This window comes from Ammodytes marinus (assembly GCF_949987685.1).
Source record: "Ammodytes marinus genome assembly, chromosome: 2".
In the NCBI taxonomy this organism is placed as follows: domain Eukaryota; kingdom Metazoa; phylum Chordata; class Actinopteri; order Uranoscopiformes; family Ammodytidae; genus Ammodytes; species Ammodytes marinus.
Window position 1 is genome coordinate 37,006,313 of NC_137231.1, and position 25,000 is coordinate 37,031,312.

The 25,000-nt window shown below is 41.2% G+C and overlaps 3 protein-coding genes across 4 annotated transcripts in view; 2 read left to right on the forward strand and 1 right to left on the reverse strand.

The window, feature by feature from the left end:
- LOC307266798 (NACHT, LRR and PYD domains-containing protein 12-like) overlaps nucleotides 1-4,673 on the forward strand; it is a 23,987-nt gene extending 19,314 nt beyond the window's left edge. The window contains exon 10 of the mRNA XM_080048904.1: nucleotides 1,704-4,673. Within this exon, the coding sequence (XP_079905030.1) occupies nucleotides 1,704-1,716 (13 nt within the window). The 3' untranslated portion in view covers nucleotides 1,717-4,673. The remainder of the gene's footprint in view (nucleotides 1-1,703) is intronic.
- The window catches only part of l1td1 (LINE1 type transposase domain containing 1), a 66,454-nt gene that overhangs the window by 30,262 nt on the left and 11,192 nt on the right, over nucleotides 1-25,000 (reverse strand). The window contains exon 1 of one of the 2 annotated variants that reach the window (XM_080048850.1): nucleotides 4,667-4,691. The exons of the other annotated variant lie outside the window; for it this stretch is intronic. The gene's annotated coding sequence lies outside the window, so the exon portion shown is untranslated. Of the gene's footprint in view, nucleotides 1-4,666; nucleotides 4,692-25,000 lie in introns of those variants that run through there. 2 annotated transcript variants of the gene reach the window in all.
- Nucleotides 9,341-25,000, forward strand: part of LOC307257537 (protein NLRC3-like) — a gene marked incomplete at its 3' end in the record, with an annotated part of 25,039 nt that continues 9,379 nt past the window's right edge. Inside the window, exons 1-6 of the mRNA XM_080036799.1 lie at nucleotides 9,341-9,367; nucleotides 10,266-10,452; nucleotides 10,806-10,925; nucleotides 17,960-18,079; nucleotides 19,120-19,199; nucleotides 20,872-22,723. Of these exons, the coding sequence (XP_079892925.1) occupies nucleotides 10,298-10,452; nucleotides 10,806-10,925; nucleotides 17,960-18,079; nucleotides 19,120-19,199; nucleotides 20,872-22,723 (2,327 nt within the window). The 5' untranslated portion in view covers nucleotides 9,341-9,367; nucleotides 10,266-10,297. The remainder of the gene's footprint in view (nucleotides 9,368-10,265; nucleotides 10,453-10,805; nucleotides 10,926-17,959; nucleotides 18,080-19,119; nucleotides 19,200-20,871; nucleotides 22,724-25,000) is intronic.

Genomic DNA, 25,000 nt, shown 5'->3' on the forward strand with positions numbered 1-25,000 from the left:
ATAGATAGATTTATTGTCATATGCACCGTTACAGCACAATGAAATTTGCCTTTTCAGTACACACCTCTCCAAGAAACATACAAGACAGTGACAATAACATGGGTGGACAGGAGATAGTGTAACTGCAGGGTCGCAGCGGTGCCGCGCCCCTCTTTCATAGGAGGAAAAGGAGAACAACAGGGGAAGATAGGTCAAAAAAATGCAAATCTCGAACTACGTTCCTTATGGGAGCGCAGTGCGTGATCAGTGAAAAACCACCTTAGCACAAATAAGCAACATGATAAACACCACAAACAATAAGACTCGTAGACATTGCACATTAAAGGAACGGGTTAGGGCTTTATGGGAAGGTAGGTGTCACAGCCCAGGCACCAGGGGGCGTACGCAGCCGGCAGGCGCCCCGCCCGCAGCTTCCGGTCCGCAACGAGGGAGGGAGAGGGGGACGGATTCAAGAGGGCTTGATTAGTCAGGGTTACTGTGTGCTATGTGTTTACGTGTGTGTGTGTGTGTTCCATGAAGCTATCTCTGTCCAGACGTAGTGGGAGTCTACAGGCGCCAGGTGTTATGAGACAGCCGTGGAGACGGCCTCGGGGCCCGGTCACAGATAGAGTTCACAGGAGAAGTAGGTGATGGGAGGGTGGGGGTAGAGCGTCTCTCCACGTAAACATCCCGGAGAGAGAAGAGATAGCACCGCGCCAAGGACGGTGTGGGGAGCCGAATCGAGAGATTGTGATTTGTTTTGGTTGAGACTAGGCGCTGGAATGAAGCCTGTTTTACAGTCACTGGTTTCCGTCTAATAATCCGAAATCCAGTGGCCTTTTCCAAGTGCCTACGGCCGGTTAATGGCAGCCATGATCGAATCCACTTTCCCAATAAGTCCAGGAATCACTTCCAGCTTGCGATTCACCTCGCTTATCACTTGAGTCTGTGCATTAACGGCCCGGCACAAACCCTCAAAGACGGGCAGCTTCTCAATGGCCTGATGTGCTGCCAACGCCTTATTACCGTTGCGGTAAATCAAGAATCCGCCAACTCCAAACAGCAGGAAACCTGATACCATGAGCCCAATGATGTAGATGTCTTCGGCGTCCTCAATGGAGAGTATTGCTAGACACATCTGGTTCCAGCCGCTCCACCCGTCCCAGGTGTATCCAACAGTAAAGGTTCCATCCGGACAGGAGGCTTCTCCTTTGCCCCCTTTTCTCGTCGAGAAAATTTGGTCAATTGCAGAAAGACCCCAGCTGATCAGATCCATAATTTAGGTTTTTCGGAGGAATATGCAGAGAGACACTCGGAGGGTAGACAGAGACAGCACAAGACAGGAGAGAGCAGAGCAGGAAAGATAAGGGTTTCGGGAGGGAACAGAGTATGCGACTGCCCTCGTTGAAGTGCAGAGAAGATACCATGAGAGAGAGAGAGAGGGAGGGAGGAAGAGAGAGAGGGAGGAGAGAGAGGGAGGGAGAGAGAGGGAGATAAAGACAGACAGAGAGAGAGAGAGGGAGGGAGGGAGGGAGAGAGAGAGAGAGAGATCCTTCTGTCATTTGTTCTGTCCAGATGTTTTTATATTGATGTATTTGTAATCTTTCCAAAGTGGATCAAATGTCAGTGAGACTCTGCTGCTCTTTATACTGGATGTGCTGATGGAGGGAGTCTCTGTAAACTCTGGTTCATGACTTCTGTTGTCTGTCTTCTTCTCTCAACAGATGGAAGCCATGAGAGAGAGTGTGTGTTGATCTGTGAGTGAGTGTGAGTGTGTGTGTGTGTGTGTGTGTGTCCTGATGGTCCAGAGGTTGAAGCAGCAGCTTGTGTGTGAACTGTGAGACACAGAGTCCACCATCCTCCCTGTGTGTTCCTCTGGATGTGACCTCATCAGTTGATCTGACACCTGACTCCCTCATGACTATTAGGGAAGTCTAAACCATCATCCACTAGCACCAGCCTTCAGTGTGGCTGTACAAACACACTATGTCCATCAACGATGATGAACTAGTCAACAAAGTGGACTCATAGATTGATAACAGTAGAAAGGATCTCTGAAGGCTTTCTGATGATCTGCTGAAGAAACCTGGTGTTGTGTCCAGCAGTGGATTGTCTCCAGAAAGCACATTAACCACCTCCTCTCTCTTCTGAATACCTGTGGAAAGTCTGTTTTCATCTCGGTCCTATTCCCACACCGAGCCGTTCAACAAACCTTTACCCAGAATCCTCAGCCTCCACACTCGGCCTCAGTCCGCCTGCTCTGCTCTTCATACCAATTATTTCTTTTTTTAAAACTTTCTTTTTCTTTTTAAAGAACACAAACACACAACTGTAGAAGTGAACACACAAACAAAAGACAAAACAAAATAATCAACCAACATGGCGTATACTCTACTTCACAGGTTTCTAACATGGCGTACTCTACTTCACAGGTTTCTAACATGGCGTACTCTACTTCACAGGTTTCTAAGACATTGTTTAAATTAAAGGTAAATGTTAAGCAGAAACTAAAAAGTGAAACAGGGTTCATGAAGGTCACTTCCTTAATATCAGTTTTGATCTGTTCTGGGAGCGCTCATCCTTCTTCATAATTTAAATATTTTATTTCTATTCATATTTTTTATTCACTTTTCTAATCTCTATTCTATACTTGATGTATTTCATGCCCCTGTCAAGCACTTTGAATGGCCTTGAATTAGTTATATAATTAGAAATAAACTTGCCTTGCCTTCATGCCAGCTGACTCTGTGGCCTCAGGCTGGTTCACATGCCTGACTGTTAACGTCTCCTCACCAGAACATACAGAGGATGACAGCGCCCCTTGTGGCCTGGAGAAGCTACTGCCTCATCTCTTACTAAGGGAAGAGTCTGTAACTCACTGAGCTCTTTTATTATTCCTGTTAAGATTGCTCCTAGATATAAAACCTGTTTCCCTATGCCCCATGCGTCTCTATCTGTCAGGTTGATACATCTTATTACAGTCCCTTGCAATCTCAATCAAGCCCACTATTCCAGTTCTCTTTGCCCTTTTAAATTCCCACTCTTATCTAAATAAGGCTGTTATTCTTGATGACTAAGGCCGTGTCTGAACTGCCATACTAGCGTCCTACATCCTACATACTCATGCATACTCTCTACTCAAAGATCGATTGTGTATGCGAGCTGCGTCTAAAACGTTCTCAGTTGAAGTATACTCAAGCAATGAAGAATTTCTTCTTCTTCTTATAAGATTCAGGCAGTTTAGACACTGTTAAGCTTATAACCGCCCTCTACAGGTTAGATATTGAACTAGATTTTTACAGTCCTGTGTTCATCATCTGTGTTTTAGACCTCTTGTTTTATAATAATGATGTTTTGATGCGGAGGATCCCTCCGACGCTCTCTGTCCGGCTCATCAGCACTCAGCTGTCTGTGAGTTGAGCTGGACGAGCCGCGGTGTGTGGGACAGCGATCTGTTCTGATCTCTCTCCACTATCAGACTCACAACACTCATTTCACTTAGTGACTCTAATGTTGTTAGGTATTTATCTTCATCTCTTATCTATTGTAAGAGTGTATGAATGACTGCGCGTACAGTTGTCAGATCGCGGAACCCCAAACAATGTTGTTGCCTAGCAACTTGCTCGAAAATATTTCATTTTCCTGGGCGGGTAGAATTGACCCAGTGCATTGTGGGGCGGTTGAGTAGGAAAAGTATACGATCGATTCATACCCAAAATCTTCCCGGAAGTTAGTACTCATCCGGGAATTTCTCACATACCCAAACTCGCATACCCAACCGTCACATACTCAAATTGAAGTCAAAATTAGTATGAGTAGGACGTTAGTATGGCAGTTCAGACACGGCCCATCTGTCCTCCCATAACCTTGGTCTTGTGTTTCTCACTGAAACCTGGAGAATGCTGCCCTCTTGTGGAGGTCTGCCCAACCAGCTACAAGTGTGTGAATGCACCAGACTCACAGGATGTGCTGGGGGAATTTCTGCTGTTTTTAACAATAATCTGACTTGCATTCCTCCCAGCCTTGGTTCTGTTCATAGTTTTGAAATACTGACTTTTTAAATTGCTTGTGATAATCCAATCTGCTGTGTAGTTTTCTATCCTCTGACTAATTCAACTGTGGGTTTCTCAGATGAAATGTTTGAATTACTTTTCCGTCTGTTAACTTCTAATTTAATACTACAATCGAGCTGTAGTAACTAAATTTTTTTTTTCTAACATTTACTAAAAAAGTAAAAAAAAACATGCAAGTCACACGATCACAGTAAAGAAATAATATGCTCCCGGGGGCAGCTGTCTTCCAAACTGTGAATGACAGCATCGTCGCATGAATAAAAGCATCGGACATAAAAATATTCAACATTGCAAAATTACTTTTTATCTTTTTATCAACACTTATATCAAATGTAAATAATATAAACTGTTAATTATTATGAATTATAAAAACATAAAACTTGCACAAATATACATAAACAATTTCTTATGCATTTATGCAATCTGGCTCTTACACTTTCCTCTTGTTCTTAAATTGTTGGGCCGTTATGGTTGAATAGCTTTCCTCTTGTTCTTACATTAGACAGGGCCGTTATAGTTGAATAGCTTTCCTCTTGTTCTTACATTAGACAGGGCCGTTATAGTTGAGGGTTTTAATTTGCCACAAATTTTTAAATATTTCAATGTCTTTTAACCTTGTTTTTTCTTCTGTTAGGTTGTTGTTAGTGATTGTCTGTATGTGTCTTTGTTTTATTGTAATAAAAAGAGAATGCCCAAACCACCTACTTTCTGAACTGATTAATATCAATAATATCTGAGGTCTATTTCCCCCTCACTGACCCTGGCAACATTAATGCACTAAATCCTTCTCACTGTGTTATCTTGGGAGGAATCTGAATGCTAGTATGCATCTGAAAAGAGTTAGGCATATTTGTCAATCCACAGTAGAAAATACTGTAATTTCAATTCGATGACAGTTACAGAAATTCGGTTTTAGAAGGCGGGACTTATGCTCTGGCTGAACCAATCACAGCGGTTCTCTGCCCAAACATTCCATGGCTGAGTGACTGCTGCCATGGAGACCGTTTGGTGCATGAGCCTGGGAGCCACGCCCACACAGTCCTGGCAAACGGTCTAGACAGTAAAAGAGATTCTTTCTACTAAGTTTAATGATATTTATGAACATTTAATCCCAATCAGATTTCTGTAAAAGCTGATGGAGACACACAACTTTAATATCATGTATTGATTTGTATTATTTCAGACAAGGTTTACAGAGGCTTTACTTTTTATCTTTGTGTTTTAACATTTATTTGACAGTTGAAGTTCAGAGAGCACAGAGTGGAAATGGAGAGAGAGAGAGAGAGGGGGGGAGAGAGAGAAGGGGGGAGACAGAGAGGGGGGGAGGAGAGAGAGAGAGAGAGGGGGGAGGAGAGAGAGAGGGGGGGGGAAAGAGAGGGGGAGAGAGAGAGAGAGAGGGGGGAGAGAGAGAGAGAAAGGGGGGATGACTATCTCTGCCTCAGGAATAACTAAAGCGAACAAGGGGTTTGCCACTTCACTCATACTGAAACACTTTAAAGGTGGAGTCAGTGATTTTTGGAATTTTTGTTGTCAAAATCACTTTCAGTAAAAATATGTGAATATCTCATGATCCGCTATCTGTCTGTGCTGTGTGTGTGTGTGCGCTGAAAACTCTGTTAATACACAGCCTAGGCTCTGTAGACTGGTATGTAAACAAAGGCCGCCCACTGTAGCTAGCAACATACAAGTATACAGAGTCTAGGCTGTGAACTAAAACTGTATTTTTTTTCAGCTCACACAAAATAAAAACTGGTGATAATACCCAGCCTAGGCTCTGTAAACTGTTAAGTAAACAAAGGTTTTTTTAAACAAAAGGGGCCCACTGTAGCTAGCAACATGCCTGTTTACAGAGCCTTTGCTGTCTATTAACACTGCCCACACACAGTACAGACAGGTAGTGGATCATGAGGAGATATTCACTGATTTAGACAACAAGCGTTCTCCAGAATCACTGACTCCATCTTTAAACTAAAGCATGTTGAGTGTGAGCGTCCTCCTCTGACTTCAGCTTGTAGTTTGTTGGTTTGGACAGCAGGTGGTGCTGCTGCATCAACAATGAACTGAGACTCAACCACACAACACTGCACACAACACTGCAGACAGAGAGACAGACAGACAGCACGCAGACATACAGACAGACAGACACATGGACACAACTAAAATACTGCAAGATAAATATCAAGTTCAGAGCTTCTTGTCTTAATTGTATTGTTTCAGATTACATTTATTTATTTGTCTTTAATTGTTTATTTGCTTTAGTAAACTCTCTTTGGACTATGAAGTGTAGCTCAGTGTTCTGCCCTGTCATAGACCTTTATAGGAAGATGCCTTGCCACTACCCCGCACCTTAGTTCTTTGTTTGTTGTTTTGTTGTTAGTGTAACCCAGTGACATTAAATGGGTTTACATAAATAAATACATGCCCATAACCCCGCTGATGATAAGATCATTATAATACATCATTATATGGGTCTTTTATTATTTATTCTATTTCCTGCATTCCTATTCGCTAAAATAGCTTGTCAATCAATGTTTCTCTCGCATTGATTCATTTGATTGGTTATGAGGAGGAATGCAGACTCCTCATTGGATGGTAAAGTTAAGTCCCGCCTCCATGAGAGAGAAAAGTTCGACGCGGCATGAGATGAAATTAATACACAAAGAGAGACGATTGATTTATAAAACAAGTTAAACTACGAACGTGAGGGAAACTAAAGTGTAAAATGCCTTTGACGTATTATCTGAAGAGAGGAAGACAACCTGTGTACCGGAGGCTAACCGCTTCCTGCATTGTTTCGGTGAGTTTCACGGAGTTGGGCTATGGCTATTTATAGTAACAGGTGTTACCTGCCGATACGGCTAATGCTATTTATAGTAACAGACCTGTGTTGTCTGCCGATACGTGGCTAATGGGCTAATATATTTACTGGCGTGTATATCCACGTGTGGTGTCATTCAAAGCATATGTTTTCTTTATTTTATGTAAAAATTACAGTGTTAATGCTGTAGTTAAAGCATAGAGGAAGAGAGAGAGAGAGAGAGGGAGCGAGGGAACGAGAGAGACGGAGAGAAGGAGAGAGATAGGGAGGAGAGGGAGCAGCCTTTAAAGAGTAAAACTTAAAAAAAAGTCATAGTTACAATATTTAATTTCAGTGCTTGATTTATTAATTTTTGTATTTTGATTTGGTCTATGCTGGAAACATGCAGCGTAGCTGTGACATTGTGCACAGTTAGTGTTAATATTAATGTGTTGCATGTTTAAAGGGACAATTGAACATTTGTGCTTTATGCTTAAATGTAAATGTGAGGTAAATGATGGATATCATTTAGTTTGTTTTAAAAATTGGATAAAAAATGTAAATGTTATGAAAATCATAATTCATGGTTATTATTTCAAAACACTCTTTGGTAGTAAAAGTTAACATTTACAACATATGACGACTTGACATTACATTCCTGATTTCATGTGTCGTCAATGGTTTATTCACTCCGCTCCTCCTGAACCCAGAGCAACTGTTCTTTACCTAAAATAGGGTTACCACGGTTACAGTAGTGTTTTTACATTAGGGGCAAGAGGTGCAGTGTCCCACCAGATCCAGAGGAAGGACCGCCGTGCTGCCTTTCTTTCCAAGTGAGTCCTCAGCTTTGGTGAGTGAATAATATTCTATATTATCCTATTGGAACACTGACACTCGTCACCTTATATTCAATATCAGTCGATCCAGCAGAACAATAAAGCCAAAGCACAGACAAGCACCTCACAGTGTAGTTTAAGGGCTAACGTTATGGTTGTCTCGGGCAGCAGCTCCTGCTCTGTTTGCGGTGATAGAATCGGGTTAGATGACAGTAGCCTTTAGTTGCTATTGCCATCACACAGGTTAAGTTACCGGTTAGCGGTTAGCTTCATCTATTAGCTTCATACTCTTATTGAAATAATGAGATTGTGCCTGTGATCTAGTTCTTCTATCTAGATAGATACAGTAGATAGTGAAACTTAAACCGTGAAAAAGTTCATCGTGGAACGAACAACGGACACTTCTCAGCCTCTCGCCTTCAGAAGAGGAACTTAAGAGATGGCAGACAATGTGATGAACACAGACGCTCCACAATGTAAGTGTCATTATATACTATCTATGGTTATTATACATGATGTAATAACTAAGATAACTAGGTTTAGTTAGCTACAAGCTAGGCTATCTATCAGCTAACTACTTTTAGTAAGATAACTAAAGAGCACCTATTATGCTTTTTCGTCTTTTCTGACCTATAAATGTTGTTATAATGTTTTATAGTCATTTTAAACCATATGAAAGTGTCAAATAATGACGTACATGCATTAAGATATTTCCCCTGCCGATCGTCTGGGATGGCAGTGCAAAGCGCTCAACACTAGGGACTCCGGTCGCCATTCATTTGTTCAAACTTCCTGGATCACGTGACGTTAATAAAGCGGATTTTCCATGTATGATAATGCTGCTGCTGCACGCTCAGGCCCGCTCCCTTTGCAGGTCTTCAGGACGGTAACCAATAACAACAGAGTGGGGTTGGCGGGAGGGGGGCAGAGAAAGACGAGGCGAGTGTTGACAGAGAATGACCCCAGATGACAGGAAGAGTTTCCCGACAATCTACATAATGTTTTGTGCGGTGATTCGTGTCAGGCTGCTGTATAGGAATCGTAAATAAAAAATGAAGACCAGAAAAATAGTATAATAGGAGATCTTTAAGTATAGTTTGCCTCTACCTCTGCAGACATTTTCAAGACACTGAAGTGTAGGTTCTGTAGCAACTTTTTTGGAATGTTTGCACACAAAGAAAAATCATTACTACAGATGTGGAACCTTATATTAATGCCTAACTAAGTGAGTGTATAATTTCTCTCCAACTGTATTGATGCGTTGTGTCGTTAGTCATAGTAGGGGAGGGACTTCCCAACTGTATCAATGCGTTAGCTAGCAATAGTAGGAAAAATGTCAAAAAGAAATGTCAAAAAAGTCCTAAATATGCTTTGTTGTGCTTTTGTCGGTTGGTTCTAGTGGGAACATTTTAAGTTGTTAGAATGTTCATTTCAAGGGCGGAATGTTCATCAAACACACACACACACAGATACACACACACACACACACACACACACACACACACACACACACACACACACACACACACACACACACACACAGATACACACCTGATTTCTAGTAAACAAAGGGGAGGAGCAACAGGTGAGGGAGGTTACCCTGTAAGTGAAAGTATTCAGTCCGTTCAGACTCCATTTTGAGTCGGCAGAGCAGACGGAGGGAAACTTAAGGCCGAGGCAGGGTGAGTGTTAATACAACATTAATATTATTTTATTGTCACAATCTCTGAGTCTTTTTCTCCTGTAAACTGTAGATGAAAGAAATGTTCAAACGAACTCAACAGTTTGATTAACCTGTGGACACAAAGTTCCTATTGTCTGAATAACAACAAACCTGAGCCAAGAAAACAAGGTGTGTGTGTGTGTGTGTGTGTGTGTGTGTGTGTGTGTGTGTGTGTGTGTGTGTGTGTGTGTGTGTGTGTGTGTGTGTGTGTGTGTGTGTGTGTGTGTGTGTGTGTGTGTGTGTGTGTGTGTGTGTGTGTGTGTGTGTGTGTGTGTGTGTGTGTGTGTGGGTGTGTCTTGCTGGTGACTCCTGAACAAACCTGTTTCTCTTCTTTCTGTTCTGATTTCACAATCCGTGTAAATGTCTAAAATAAACGTGTGTGTGTGTGGTGAGAGAGTTAGAGCGATTGTGCTACTAATTGTTCTTGACACGTCACAGACAGACATACAGACACACACACACACACACACACACACACACACACACACACACACACACACACACACACACCTTTAGCTGGGGTATATGATTTCGGAGAAAATAGCAGTTGGGATAGAGATCCGAATCCAAATACCTCAACCGCTCCACTTGTTCTCTATGGTCCCTCCCCTATGGTCCCTCCCTGACACGCTCTACACCAACAAAGTCGTGCCAAAGTGAATGGACAGTCCCAACAGCCAATAAGAAAAGAGAATCGGATTTTTTTTTTTAGAATATGAGCCTCGCTCTGATTGGTCAAAGTGCACCGCTCATGTTCACTTTGACCAATCAGAAATCATAAACCCCAGCTTTAAGGGAGAGGTGCTTTCCACATTGTTGAAACCGCTCTATTAGTGTTTTGTTTTGCTTCCCTGTAGACAGGTAGACTCCTGTGCCTGTGTTGGTATGAATGTTTAGACTGACTGAAGTCCAGAGGATCAGTGTTAACATGGAGGAAGAGGACAGAGCAGAGTCTGGAGTCTCCAGCTGTCTGTCTATGAAGAGTGACTGGTCTATGCCTCATCCTCCAGACATCAGTAATGAACCTGGACCCTCAGACACACAGTGAGTGAACTGACTTTTTATTCATGTTTTTAAAATAAAGCACAAAGTTGGAAAAAAACGGCGTTTTTTGGAATGCGAATAAACAACTCGGTAGATCTTATCCCACTCGTTTGGATGCTGTGACACTGTCATCTAATCTAAGAACATGTTACAAACGTTAAACCTCCTAATTCTCCACAGCTGCAGTTTGTGTATTTGAAGCTTCCTGATTTGTAAAAAAAATGATTTTATTGCCCAAAACAGCTTTTTCTTTGTATAAAAAGATTTTATATTCAGGCCATATTGCCCAGCCCTACTCTGAGAATTTATCAAGGATTCATGTGATGTCAATAAAAACATGTTTGTGTTTGCAGAGTTCAGTACCAGGGACAGAGATCAGAGTCTGGAGTCTTCAGCTGTCTGTCTATGAAGAGTAACATGTCCAAAGAATCTCCTCTGGCCTTCAGTAATGAACCTGGACCCTCAGACACACAGTAAGTGAACTGATACTAACTCATTCAGCTGGTAACGTTTGCTGTGTCAGGCTGAAGGCTTACTACAAACGCAGTTGTTGTTTTAAACTGGCTTAAGGTAGAGCAGCCGATGCTTGTATGTATTTTAATCTTTGTTGACTTGTATTTGTATTATCTTTTATATGGAACTTTGAGTCCGGAATAAAGTATTCATTCATTTTAACCAGAGAGTAGGAGGTGAGAGGGAGCCTGAATATGAATGAATGAATGAATACTTTATTCCGGACTCAAAGTTCCATATAAAATACAATACAAATACATGACAACACAAATTAAAATACATACAAGCATCGATTCCAATGTTTCCACAGCCCAGAGGAGAACCTTGTATCACTCTGTTTAGTGTCAGTGAGTGCAATTATTAGTTTGTTTTTTGAATTTAAAAGTCGACACATAAATGTATACATTAAATTCCTCAACACAGCATGAAAGGTGGGGACATTACTAGTCACAAACAAAGAGCTAGCACTAGTCCATCTAGGAAGCTTAAGGAGGATCCTAAACGCATCGTTATACGCTACATGTAACTTTTTCAGTTTTGCTGTTCTATATTTACACCAGAGGTGAGCTGTGTAAAATGGGGTACAGTAGGCTCTGAAGAGACTAACTTTAACATCATCCGTGCACATATGAAATTTGCGTGCCAACATATTGGCCTGTGCGTAAAGCTTACAGCACTGGCGCTGAACATCATCATCATCACATAGATCATCAGTGATGATGTGACCTAAATAACGTACCTTCCTAACCACCTCTAGAGTACAGTCTGACAGTGAGAATGAAGGAAACGTTAGCTTTTGATCCTCCTTAGTTTTAGCAATCATAATAACGCTCTTCTTAGGATTGAACTTGATGTCATATTGAACTCCGTAGCTAGAGCACACTTTAAGCAGTTGCTGTAGCCCAGCACTATATGGAGACATGATGACCAAATCATCAGCGTAAATGAGGTGGTTTATAAGACTGTCTCCCACCATACAACCAGTCTTACATCCGTTAAGCTTCTTAGAAAGATCATCCATATACACATTGAAGAAGACAGGTGACAAGATGCCACCCTGTCTCACCCCATTGGTGACTTGAAAGGGTGCAGATAAACTACTGCCCCATCTAATTTGCATGGTTTGGTGTGTGTACCAGAACTGCAAAATCCTTATCAGGTAAGGTGGAACTCCTCGTTCTTGTAGTTTGGCAAACATCTTACCATGGTTTATCCTATCAAAGGCTTTTGATGCATCTAAGAAGCACATAAACATGGTAGAGTTCTGTCGTCTGTATTTACTTATGACTTCTTTAAGTGCATATATACAATGATCTGTTCCAAGTTTACTTTTAAAACCAAACTGGTTGTCAGTGGTTTCCACATACTCACTAATCCTATCTAAAATAATTATTTCTAAAACTTTAGATAGTATGCTAGCCAGAGCAATTGGCCTGTAGTTATCTATGCTGGAGATTTTCCCAGTTTTGACTTTAATCACTGGCACTAACAATACGGACAACATAGAGTCAGGTAGTATGCCATGCATCAACAAACCAGTAAAACACATAGCAAGCAAGACAGGTATTCTACCACAAGCATGTTTTAGATGTTCTGCTGTTATCTGGTCAAGACCACATGCTTTGTTCATAGACAGCTTCTCAATGGCATAGCACACCTCATCAGGTCTGATAATCACCCCATCATTAAAAAGAACCTTTTCAGCATTAAATTCCTCACTCTTACACAGTTAAAAATGTCACTATAATGTTTTCTCCAAAGCTCTGCAATATTTTCAGGTCCAGTGATTCCAGCAATACTAGATGGCAACGGCACCTTACTGTTATTAATAACCTTCACTTCTTTCCAGAAATCATTGGAATTATTCTGCTGAAGCTTTTTAGCCATGGAGTTAGCCCTCATAGCCTGCTCGTTTCTTTTAATAAAGCGTACAGCATATTTGAATCTTGCATTTGCCTGTTTCTTGCGCTCACACTCAGGACCATGCCTAGCTCTCCCTGATAACACCCATGTTTTAAAAGCTTATTTGGCCTCTGCATGGAGTTCATACACATATTCATTCCATCCTGGTCTGACATTATGTTGTTTACCACTTTTATTGCAGAAAAGCTTACCACTACTAATAAGACAGTTCACAATCTTCTCATATATCATACACAGATCTTTCCCATGATTCTGGTTCTTACAGTTAATGTCATCACATAGGATAGCATCAGATGGGATATTAGCATTACTAAAAACATTTTCAGTCAATGACTTGTAATGCCAGAGGTCCTTTTCTGTCATCCTTGCCCAATTTAGTTTTCCTATTGGTTCATGGTTATCATAGCTGGACAACTCAGGTACATTCTTAAAATTTAATACCAATGATACAGGTATGTGATCCGTTGTAGCCATCCCATACATGATCTCAATTTTATCTAAACAGTCGTGAGCATCATCTGTACATACACAGTGATCCAGCCAGGACGTTGTATGCCATGCTTCACTTGTATATGTGTAGCTATCTACAGGCAAGAGTACTTTGCTGGAGAGAACCAGCTTGCTGTCATCACAAAACTGCACTAAGTGTTGGCCAAACAGGGATTTCTTGTCAGAGATATCAGCATTCATGTCGCCCACAATAAATATACATGTACATTCATTTTCTTTAATAAAAGAGCTAATAAAACCAAGCCGGTTAATATATTCATCCTCATTTTTGTAACATTCATAAGGAGTATAAACATTTAAAATAACAAAAGCTTTGTCATTATGAACAACTTTGATGGCAATACCCCAGTCAACCTCAAGCCGAATCACACTGATCAGTGGATCGTATTTCTTATGCCAAAGTATGGCCACTCCCCCAGGAATTCTTCCCCGCAGTATTCCAGTGCTTAGATCTGTTGTAGACTCCCCTGCCCCATGGAAGTCATTATTGACAGAGTTCAGCTGATCTAGGTCTTGTTTCGCTAAAAATGTTTCTTGTATGCACAAGATGTCTGTGTTCTCCAAGAGCTTGTCAATTACAATTCGCTGCGCTTTGTCCCCTGCCCCATGTCCGAGGCGCAGGCCACGCGAGTTGTATGACACAACTCTAATACCGGTCATAGGAGACACAGACATATCTACATTACAGTCTCGTTCACAGACACCACATTCCCTGCATGATCACCCACTGGACATGCGGCAACCCTGGGTTTGCGCACCTCAAAGAAGCCCCTCACAAAAGTCCCTTCAGGCCACAGCTGCGGCTCATACATTTCACCCACCTCTTTGCATACGGCGGTTATTTTGAATGAGCTGAATCGGGTCTGTACAGTGTCTAGCTTTTCACAAGTGACGTCACGGCCTAGTTTCTCTCTCAAGTAACTAGCCAGTGAGTGCGGCTCCAAGTCAGGCGAGAAGCGTGTAGCAAAAACACTCACCGACTTTGTTGTTATGGCTTGTATGCTTCCCCCAGCACCCGTTCCAACAATCCCGCTTGTCTTCTTCTCTCTAGAGGGGTTCAGGCGGGGTTTGGATGGCATAGGAGACTTCCCAGTGGCATGTTTTAACCGGCGACCCTCCTTCACCACACGAGTCCACGTCGGTGACACTGCCGCGCCATTCACATTTGTGGCTCCCGTTGCTGCGTTGGTAGTCCTGTCAGGAGCCGGGGTTGCACTGTCAGGGCCCCGGCTGGTGGTCTCCCCGCTTCCGCAGGCATGGTTCACCTCCGACTGGGTAGGCGCAGTCCCTCCGCTCGTACCTGGCTTCTCGATCACGTACAGGCGTTGACTAATATCAGCTGTTACTGCACGGAGATCCTCGCAGGCACTTGTCTGCGTAAACATAGCCTGCTTCATAACTCCAACCTCCGCGCTAAGATGTTCAATTCTGCCAAGCAGGCAAGAAACATCCAGGCTATTGAAAGTCACTGGCGGGAGCTCGTCGAGGTGATGAGACACAAAACGAGGGACATTTTCACCAACATCGTTAAGCAGTTTCAGACAGCTTTTGACATTGTTTGCGTCTTTTTGCGCCCCTTTGTGTGTCACATTGCGCTGATTGTTTGGGCAGAGTTCAAACAGCACTCTCTTGGAGTTCTCAATCCACTCGGTGCCGAAGTGGTTTACAACCATTAAAACAATTTCATCTTGACATATAGTTTTCATTTTGACAACAAGAAAGTTTAAGAGTTCGTCTTCCACAATAACTTTCCCATCCGAAGCCGTGTATATATCAGGTTTCGATCTAATTCTACCACGAGCAGCAGCTCTACCTCCTTCCGCCGCCATGAGAAGTGTCAAATATGAGTCAGCCTTCACTCTGTTTGTCTCTGTGACAGACTCCAGTCTGCTGTGTAGTTCATACACTGATAGGGCTGCACAGATCACAAAACTCACGGTTCGGATCGTGTCATGGATTTGATTCACGGATCATTTACAGATCAACAACAAAAAAGGCAAAGATAACAACAAAAATATGACTTTGCTTTCAATTACCTTTTGTCATTTTATTTTAACAATCCACAGTGAATTACAAAATAGCCTGTGTCCACAAAGGTTATTTTATATGAAATCTTCAAATATTAAATATTAAATAACAGTGGGACCTTAAATAGACCTGGTGTGTGCCTTTCTAAATAACAGAATTAACCTCAGGTGGACTCCAATGAAGCTGTAGAAATATCTCAAGGATGATTCAAACGATATCAAGTCAACCTGGAACCTCATTAATCATTTGTTGAATCACAAGAAATCAGAAGTAACTGCACCTGTAGAGATGCGTGGGAAAGAGAGAATTCTCTCAAACCCTAACGAAATAGCTGATGGCTTTAATAATTTTTTTGTTAATGTTGGCTGTGATCTGGCATCAAGTATCTTGGGTACAAATGAGAACCCTTGTAACTTGATTAAGGGGCAATATCCTCCTCTCAATACCTTTGTACCTCCAACTACACAGGAGGTCCATAATATCATCATGGAATTAAATAATTCAGCCCCAGGTCATGATGGCATAAAGAGCATTTTGTTAAAAGAAACCACTGATCATTTAATTCAACCGCTAACCCATATTCTTTCTTTATCACTCCAATCTGGAATTATTCCCCTCCATCTTAAAATTGCTAAAGTTATCCCTATTTTCAAAACAGGTGCTACTGATGATTTCGGGAACTATAGACCTATATCAATCCTGCCTTGCATCTCTAAATTATTGGAGAAATTAGTTTATGCAAGAATATCCAAGCACTTAACTGATAATAGGATCCTATATGCTCACCAGTATGGATTTCGTAAAAAACATTCAACAGAGCATGCATTACTCCAGATAACTAATATAATTTCAACAGCTATGGACAATGGTGAGTTTGCCATTGGGATATTTTTGGATTTAAGTAAAGCGTTCGATACGGTTAACCACAGTATTCTGATTAGCAAATTAAATAGATATGGAGTGGAGGATATTGCCCTGAACTGGTTTAAGAATTACTTAACTAACAGAGAACAGTATGTGTCGCTTAATGGCTATTCTTCTACCAAGTCCAGAATTATACATGGGGTGCCACAGGGCTCAATACTGGGCCCTTTATTATTTTTGATCTATATAAACGATTTAGCCATGTCTTGCAAACATCTTTTTCCTGTATTATTTGCTGATGACACTAATCTCATAGCAACTCATATTGATTTTAATTATTTGATTGACTGTGTGAATGATGAATTATGCTCTATTGCCAAATGGTTTCAAATTAATAAATTAACACTTAATGTGAAGAAATGTAACTTTGTGATCTTTTGCAACATAAACAAGTCTTACCCCAAAGAACAAGCAAAAGTACTTATTAACGGATCAGAAATTATACAAGTAAAGGCTACTAAATTTTTGGGAATTCTAGTTGACGAAAGACTTAATTGGTCAAATCACATAGACCTGGTTTGCAAAAGGTCCACAAAGATGATGGGCATATTAAGGAAAGTTTGTCCTTTAATTCATCCTTCTGCCCATTTAACTTTATATTATAGTTTTTTGTTTCCTTTCCTGAACTACTGTAATCTGGTCTGGGCAGCATCATATCCCAACCATCTCAAAAAATTATGTATTATTCAGAAGCGATTTTTAAGATTCATCTCACATTCAAACAGATATGCTCCGTCAGCACCACTTTTTATTCATTTTTATATATTTCCAATTCACAAATTGAATATCTATCTCATATGTTTATTCATTCACAAGTTTATTTACAGAAACCAAGATCTCCCGGAAAGCTTTCAGACTTTGTTTACTTATTCATTTAACGTACATTCACATCGCACTAGACAGAGCACCAATAACAACTTATCTTTACCCTTTTCCCGCACATCACATCATCAATTTAGTATATATTATAGAGGCCCGGCTTTATGGAATGTCTTACCTCCCCTTTTAAGATCCATATCATCCCACTCACTCTTTAAAAAGCAGCTTAAAAAACATCTTATCTTTTTGTGAATCTTCTAATAACCTCCTGTCTTCTCCTTTGTTTTTTTCTTTTTCTTTTTCTTTCTAATTTTTTCATTATCTTTGACATGTATTTATCACATTTTTTTTTCCATCTATTTTTGATTATTTTGAGTATTTATGTACCTTGTCTCCTTAATTTCTAGAGTTTATTTGTTAGCCTGAATATGATTTCATTGTGATTATTGATAGGGGTGGAACTCTGTACAAGCCCATTGGGCTTCGTTCCCTCCTTGCACCATTAATTGTTAATGTGTGCTAAATAAATAAACTAAACTAAACTATGATCAGTAGAAACAGAATGCACCTGATCGCAGAGGATGTAAAATACTTATGTGCAAGTGATTATTTATTTTTTTATTTTATTTTGATACATTAGTAAACTTCTCAATGGGGTTTTATGTGTAGAATTAGAAAAAATATTAATTTAATCCAGCGTTATTCCATAACATAACGAAATGCAGAAAAAGTGAAGCGCTGTGAATACTTTCCGTATGCACTGTAAATAAAAACATGTTTGTGTTTGCAGGGTTCAGTACCAGGGACAGAGATCAGAGTCTGGAGTCTCCAGCTGTCTGTCTATGAAGAGTGACTGGTCCAAAGATTATCCTCCAGACTTCAGTAATGAACCTGGACCCTCAGACACACAGTGAGTGAACTGATACTAACTCATTCAGCTGGTAACGTTTTGCTGTGTCCGGCCACCACGTCAAAATCCCAAAAGAGGACAAAACATTTAGTCAGGGTATAATTTATATAAACTTTATTTATAGAGCACTTTTCATACAGAAAATTACCCCCCGCCCCCTGTCCACCAACAGAGCAGTACCTGAGTATTTAATACAAACACTTAAAGCCACTACGAGTAACATTTAAACATCTTTTAAACAGCCTCATGTTTCCTCTGATAGTCATAAATTACTTTTAACAGCAAACGAGACCATCAGTGCAAAGAAAGACGTTTTTATATACTTTTCATTACTGCTTTTGGTCTGGTCGCACACCCAGTCCGATTTTCAGTTTGCGCATGCAGGCTCTATGGTCACATATTCATATTGGTCGCAGATTTCAGTGTAGTGCAGCAACACGATTTGAGAAGCCTATCCCTCCAGGTGAGGGAAACGGAGCGGGAGCCTTGTTTAAGACAGGCTCTTGTGGTGTAGTGGTCAGAGCCCCCATCTTCCCATAGGGCCTCATTTTACCTGTCTCTCCAAAACTGTCTAATAAAAAGCATAAAAAAGGCCCCAAAAATAATCTTTAAAAAAAAGTGGAAGATAAAAATAAATAAATTGGTAAATTTCCAGTTTATCATAATCAGCAATCATTTGGATTATAAGTACCGGTATAATGTCTCCAGATCTAGATGAATGTGCAGATATATCCGAGTCCGTAATCTAAAATCCGTGGTCAGTTATTAGTTAGTCAAAATCCAGTAAAGCAATTTAAATTGAGTCCAGGAAAACACAGCAAGTACCAACAAACACGCAAAGGAAACAGAATAATCTTACTTTAAGACTGAATGTTAAATTTCAACACAAAAGCAACAACTCTTTGAGTGACTTCCAAAAAGGCGCTATATAAATACTATCCATTATTTTTATTATTGCTCTTCTCTGAGATCTGTGGGCACATCTGGATATTTGTTTCAGCATCATCAACTTCTTTATTAATAAAGAAATGTCTCCATAGGAAGATGACTCCTGAATGTGGACAAAGATCCAGAACCAGACCTGGACTGCAGACAGACAGTCAGAGCAGCACTGCACAAAGTAAGACTGAAGATCTGTCAGCTGATGTCATCATGTCTGAAATAATATGGTTTGAATCCAACATGGAGGAGGCAGCCATTTTAGGCCTCATGTAGAGAGGCAAAAGAACTGTCATCTAGTCATAGCATCCTTGTCTGTATCTAGTAGTAGACTCAACGTTTTGGCCCAGTTGACATAATGGCATACATACCGTATTTTCCGCACTATAAGCCACACTGGACTATAAGCCGCAGGTGTTTTAATGTTTAATTACCATATGTAAGATTCGTGCACAGAGGGGATTGTCGGGAAAGAGATGGCTGCTTGAGGAAGCTCCCATTTATTAACATTTCAACAAACAAGTTGCATATTTGCATAACGTATTCAAGTGTTACCATTTAGTGCAATAGTAGCTACTAGGGATGGGCACGAGTGTTTTCGCTACTCGTGTGATCGCTTGCATTCCTCGAGGACCAATCGATTCCTTGTTAAACTTTTTTCTATTTTTAGAACGCAGCGCATCTGTCTGCAGAATAACGGTTCACCGCAATAAAGCACTCAATGCTTATGTCAAACAGTCACAGTTACCATATGATATTAAGGATTTTTATATAAAATAAGAAGGGCAGAAAATAATATATAATGATTGTCCTATTTAAATACATATAAATAACTCACGAAAGCAGTAGACTTAGTAGTTGTATATCCAACCGCGTAATGCTCACTCCGTGTCCGTGAATAATTACCACGACTAATTCCTCATTAAAGAGGACCTATGATACTTTTTGACTTTTATGACCTATAAACGTTGTTATAATGATTTATAGTCATGTTTAACCATACTAGCTTATCAAATAATGACGTACATGCATTTAGAAGTATTCCCTGCTGACCGTCTGGGGTGGCTGTGCAGAGCACTAAACACTAGGGCAGCCGGTCGAGAAATCATGTGTTCAAACCGGTCGGAATTTCCTGATATTCGTGTCGTCACGAATAGCGGATGTTTCCATCCAGGCAATGTGCTGCTCAGGCAAGCTCCGGCCATGCCCCCACCTTCCTTCTCTGAAATCTTCCCTCGAATGTTCCGGAACGAAGGTAACCAATCGCAACGGAGTGCGGTTTGCAGGAGGGGGGGAGGGGCGGAGAAGCACAGAGCAGTGTGTGGAGAGTTACTGCTGTACTCGCTAGGGTGAGAGGAAGAGTGTCCCGAAAATCTACATGGTTTTTTGTGATGTGATTCGTGTCAGGTTGCTCTATAGCAGTATTTAACAAGAAATTAAGACCAGAAAAGTAGTATAATAGGAGATCTTTAACGGAACGTTACACCGGTCGGTTTTTGAATCTCATCCCCATATTCCCTATTGAAGGCTTCTTAACTGTTGTTGGCTCGGAGCGAATGTGCCTGAAGTAAGCCTTGCTTCTTCTTTACTTTTCTTTCCAAGTGGAGAGCACCTTGCATGCTCACCTGGAGTCTACTCATTACTAACGCCCATCCCTAGTAGCTACAGAACATATACTGTTCTGTGTAATTATTATATTATTAGCCGCACCGTTATATAAGCCGCAGGGTCGAAAAATGGGGAAAAAGGCGCGGCTTATAGTCCGAAAATTACGGTAGTCAGAATTTAACATGTTAATTGTTGGAATTTAAAACCATTACTGTCACATGTTCTTTGTTTTGTCTCTTCCTTAGTGAGTGGTGGTCTGCAGGAGGTTCTAGATGAACATAAGATCAGTCTGAAGAGGAGATGTGAACATGTGACTGAAGGAACTGATAAAGCAGGAAGTGGAACTCTCCTCAACAGGATCTACACTGAGCTCTACATCACAGAGGGACTGAGTGAAGAGGTTAATACCCAACATGAGGTGAGGCAGCTTGAGACCGCTTCCAAGAAGAGGACCCTCCATGACACTCCAATCAAGTGCCACGACATCTTTAAAGCCTTACCAGACCAACAGGGACCCATCAAACACATCAGAGTCGTCCTGACGAACGGCGTCGCTGGAATTGGAAAAACCTTCTCAGTGCAGAAGTTCACTCTGGACTGGGCAGAGGGCTTAGAAAACCAAGATGTCAGTCTGCTGATTCTGCTTTCGTTCAGGGAGCTGAACTTGGTCAAAGATGAGCAGTACAGTCTTCTCAAGCTGCTCCAGGTTTTCCATCCAACATTACAGAAGGTCACAGCAGAGAAGCTCGCTGTCTGTAAAGTTTTGTTCATCTTTGACGGTCTGGATGAAAGCAGACTTTCACTGGATTTCCACAACAATGAGGTTGTGTCTGATGTCACGCAGAAGTCATCAGTCAACGTGCTGCTGACAAACCTCATCCAGGGGAATCTGCTTCCCTCGGCTCTCATCTGGATAACTTCCCGACCTGCAGCAGCCAATCAGATCCCTCCTACATGTGTTGACAGGGTGACAGAAGTACGAGGCTTCACTGACCCACAGAAGGAGGAGTACTTCAAGAGGAGAGTCAGTGATAAAAAGCTGTCCACCAAAATCATCTCGCACATCGAAACAACCAGGAGCCTCCACATCATGTGTCTAATCCCAGTCTTCTGCTGGATCACTGCTACAGTTCTGGAGCACATCTTGACTACAGGCCAGAGAGGAGAGCTGCCCAAGACCCTGACTGACATGTTCTCACACTTCATGTTGGTTCAGACAAAGAGGAAGAAGCAGAAGTATGAAGAGGGACATGAGACGAGTCCACAGGAGCTGACAGAGGCCGACAGGGAAGTTCTTCTGAAGCTGGGGAGGCTGGCGTTTGAACAGCTGCAGAAAGGAAACATCATGTTCTACCAAGAAGACCTGGAGCAGTGTGGTCTGGATGTCACAGAGGCCTCTGTGTACTCAGGAGTTTGTACCGAGATCTTCAAAAGAGAAGAGAGTGTGATCTTTGATAAAACTGTCTACAGCTTTGTTCATCTGAGCATTCAGGAGTTTCTGGCTGCGGTCTACATGTTCCACTGTTTCACCACCAACAACACAGAGGTACTGAAGGGTTTCTTGGGAGAAGACTGGGACACAAATAATGAATCCCTGGATGTCTTCCTGAAGAGAGTCATGGAGAAATCACTCAAAAGCAAAAACGGCCACCTGGACCTGTTTGTCCGCTTCCTTCATGGCCTCTCTCTGGAGTCCAACCAGAGTCTCTTAGGAGGCCTGCTGGGTCAAACAGACAACAGTCCAGGAATCCTCCAGAGTCTCTTCCGCCTGCTGGGTAAAAGGCCAGAAACCATCCAGAGAGCCATCAACAACCTGAAGGAGATGAACAGTGCTATGATCTCTCCTGACAGAAGCATCAACATCTTCCACTGTCTGACAGAGATGAACGACCAATCGGTTCATCAGGAGATCCAAGAGTTCCTGAAGTCAGGGAACAGATCAAAGGAGAAACTCTCTGAGATCCACTGCTCTGCTCTGGCCTACATGCTGCAGATGTCAGAGGAGGTTCTGGATGAGTTGGACCTGGAGAAGTACAACGCATCAGACCAGGGACGACTGAGACTGATTCCAGCTGTGAGGAACTGCAGAAAGGCTCGGTAAGTCCAGATGTGATTAATAGTATTAAACAGTGTAGATTAGCTCTATACATAAACACATTATAAAAGCTTTTATTATTCTTATTCATAAAACAGTGGTCCACTTGTTTATAACAGAAATTGTTGGTTCTATTTTGTCACAGATGTTCTTCAGCTGTTTCAGATGCAAAAAAATGAAGGTGTTTGGCTATTGTGTTTAGAGCTCTTAATGACTTTATCTGCCCAGTACTTACACCGTCTCACTGGACAAGCGTTTTAACTTTATGCTGCTTTTTTTGCTCTGCAACTTTTTTCTTCTAGTTTGAAAAAATTCTCCTGCACTAGACTAGATGTGAAGAATTTTAATGTACACACGATTTTTTATTTTTAGAGTCGACTTCAGCATGAGTGGAAAATCGTCTGTTAAGTCGAGACATTGTTGACATCCCTATCATGGCATTTTCTCTCCCTTCAATTGCAAAACTAAAGGCAAGGCAAGGCAAGGCAAGTTTATTTATATAGCACAATTCAGACACAAGGCCACTCAAAGTGCTTTACAGGGGCAAGATTAGAATACATAAAACACATTATAAAACATTTAAAAGCAAATAAAAGAAGCAAATAAAATAAAAATTGCAGGTTAAAAAGGAAACAAAAAAGTCTTCAGACTCGATTTAAAAGAACTGAGAGTTGCAGCAGACCTCAAGTTCTCTGGGAGTTTGTTCCAGATTCTTGGTGCATAATAACTAAAAGCTGCTTCTCCTTGTCTAGTCCTTACTCTAGGGACTGTAAGTAGACCTGTCCCAGACGACCTAAGGGCTCTGGACGGTTCATAACGTATCAGCAGATCAGTAATGTATTTTGGCCCTAAACCATTTAGTGCTTTATAAACCAACATCAGTATTTTGAAATCAATTCTTTGAGTGACTGGAAGCCAGTGTAAAGACCTCAGAACTGGGGTAATGTGATCCACTTTTTTGGTCCTAGTGAGGACTCGAGCAGCAGCGTTCTGAATTAGCTGAAGCTGCCTGATAGATTTTTTTGGAAGGCCTGCAAATACACTATTACAGTAGTCAAGTCTACTAAAGATAAATGCATGGACAAGTTTTTCTAAATCTTGCTGTGACATAAGCCCTTTAATTCTTGATATGTTTTTTAGGTGGTAGTAGGCTGATTTATTAATTTATTTAATGTGTTTCCTGAAATTCAAGTCGGAGTCTACGACAACACCAAGATTTCTGGCTTGGGGTGTGGTTTCTAACATAACGGATGTAAGCTGTGCGCTGACTTTTAATTGTTCATCTTTGGCACCAAAAACAATTACTTCAGTTTTGTCATTGTTCAATTGAAGGAAATTTTGGCACATCCAATCATTGATTTGTTCAATGCACTTACTCAGTGCCTGTATCGGACTGTAGTCTCCTGGTGATATGGTTATGTAAATTTGTGTGTCGTCTGCATAGTTATGGTAGCATAATTTGTTCTTATTCATAATCTGAGCTAGTGGGAGCATGTAGATGTTAAACAGAAGAGGCCCAAGAATGGAACCTTGGGGGACTCCGCATTCAATATTTGTTCGCTCGGATGTGAAATTGCCTATTGACACATAGTAGTCTCTATCCTTTAAGTAGGATTCAAACCAGCTCAGTACAGTTCCAGAAAGTCCAACCCAGTTTGCTAGTTGATCTAGTAATATGCTGTGGTCAACTGTGTCAAAAGCGGCACTGAGATCCAGTAAAACTAAGACAGAACTTTTGCCACTGTCTGTGTTTAAATGGATGTCATTGAGGACCCTAACCAGAGCAGTCTCAGTGCTGTGGTGTTGTCGGAATCCTGACTGGAAGTAGTTATTTAGCTGTTGATAAACAGCTTTTTCAATGATTTTACTTAAAAATGGTAGGTTAGATATGGGCCTATAGTTTTTCATGAGTGATGTATCTAGATTGTTCTTTTTTAGGAGTGGCTTGATGACTGCTGTTTTCAGGGCCTGTGGGAATACACCTGTCTGAAGGGACATGTTGACAATTTGTAGAATATCTGAGGCCATACAGCTAAAAACAGTTTTAAAGAAGCCTGTGGGCAGAATGTCAAGGCAGCAGGATGAGGAGTTCAGGTGTTGTATAATGTCCTCCAGGTTTTTGTGGTTTATAAGATAAAAACAAAGCAACACAAAGTCAATATCTGCAGGAGAGAGAGAGTGAGTGCTGAGAATTATAGTTTCATGTCAAACACTGAGATAAGATGAGCTGGTCCTCTGATGTGAAGAGCAAATGTTTCTCAAATCAGGAAATGTTTAAG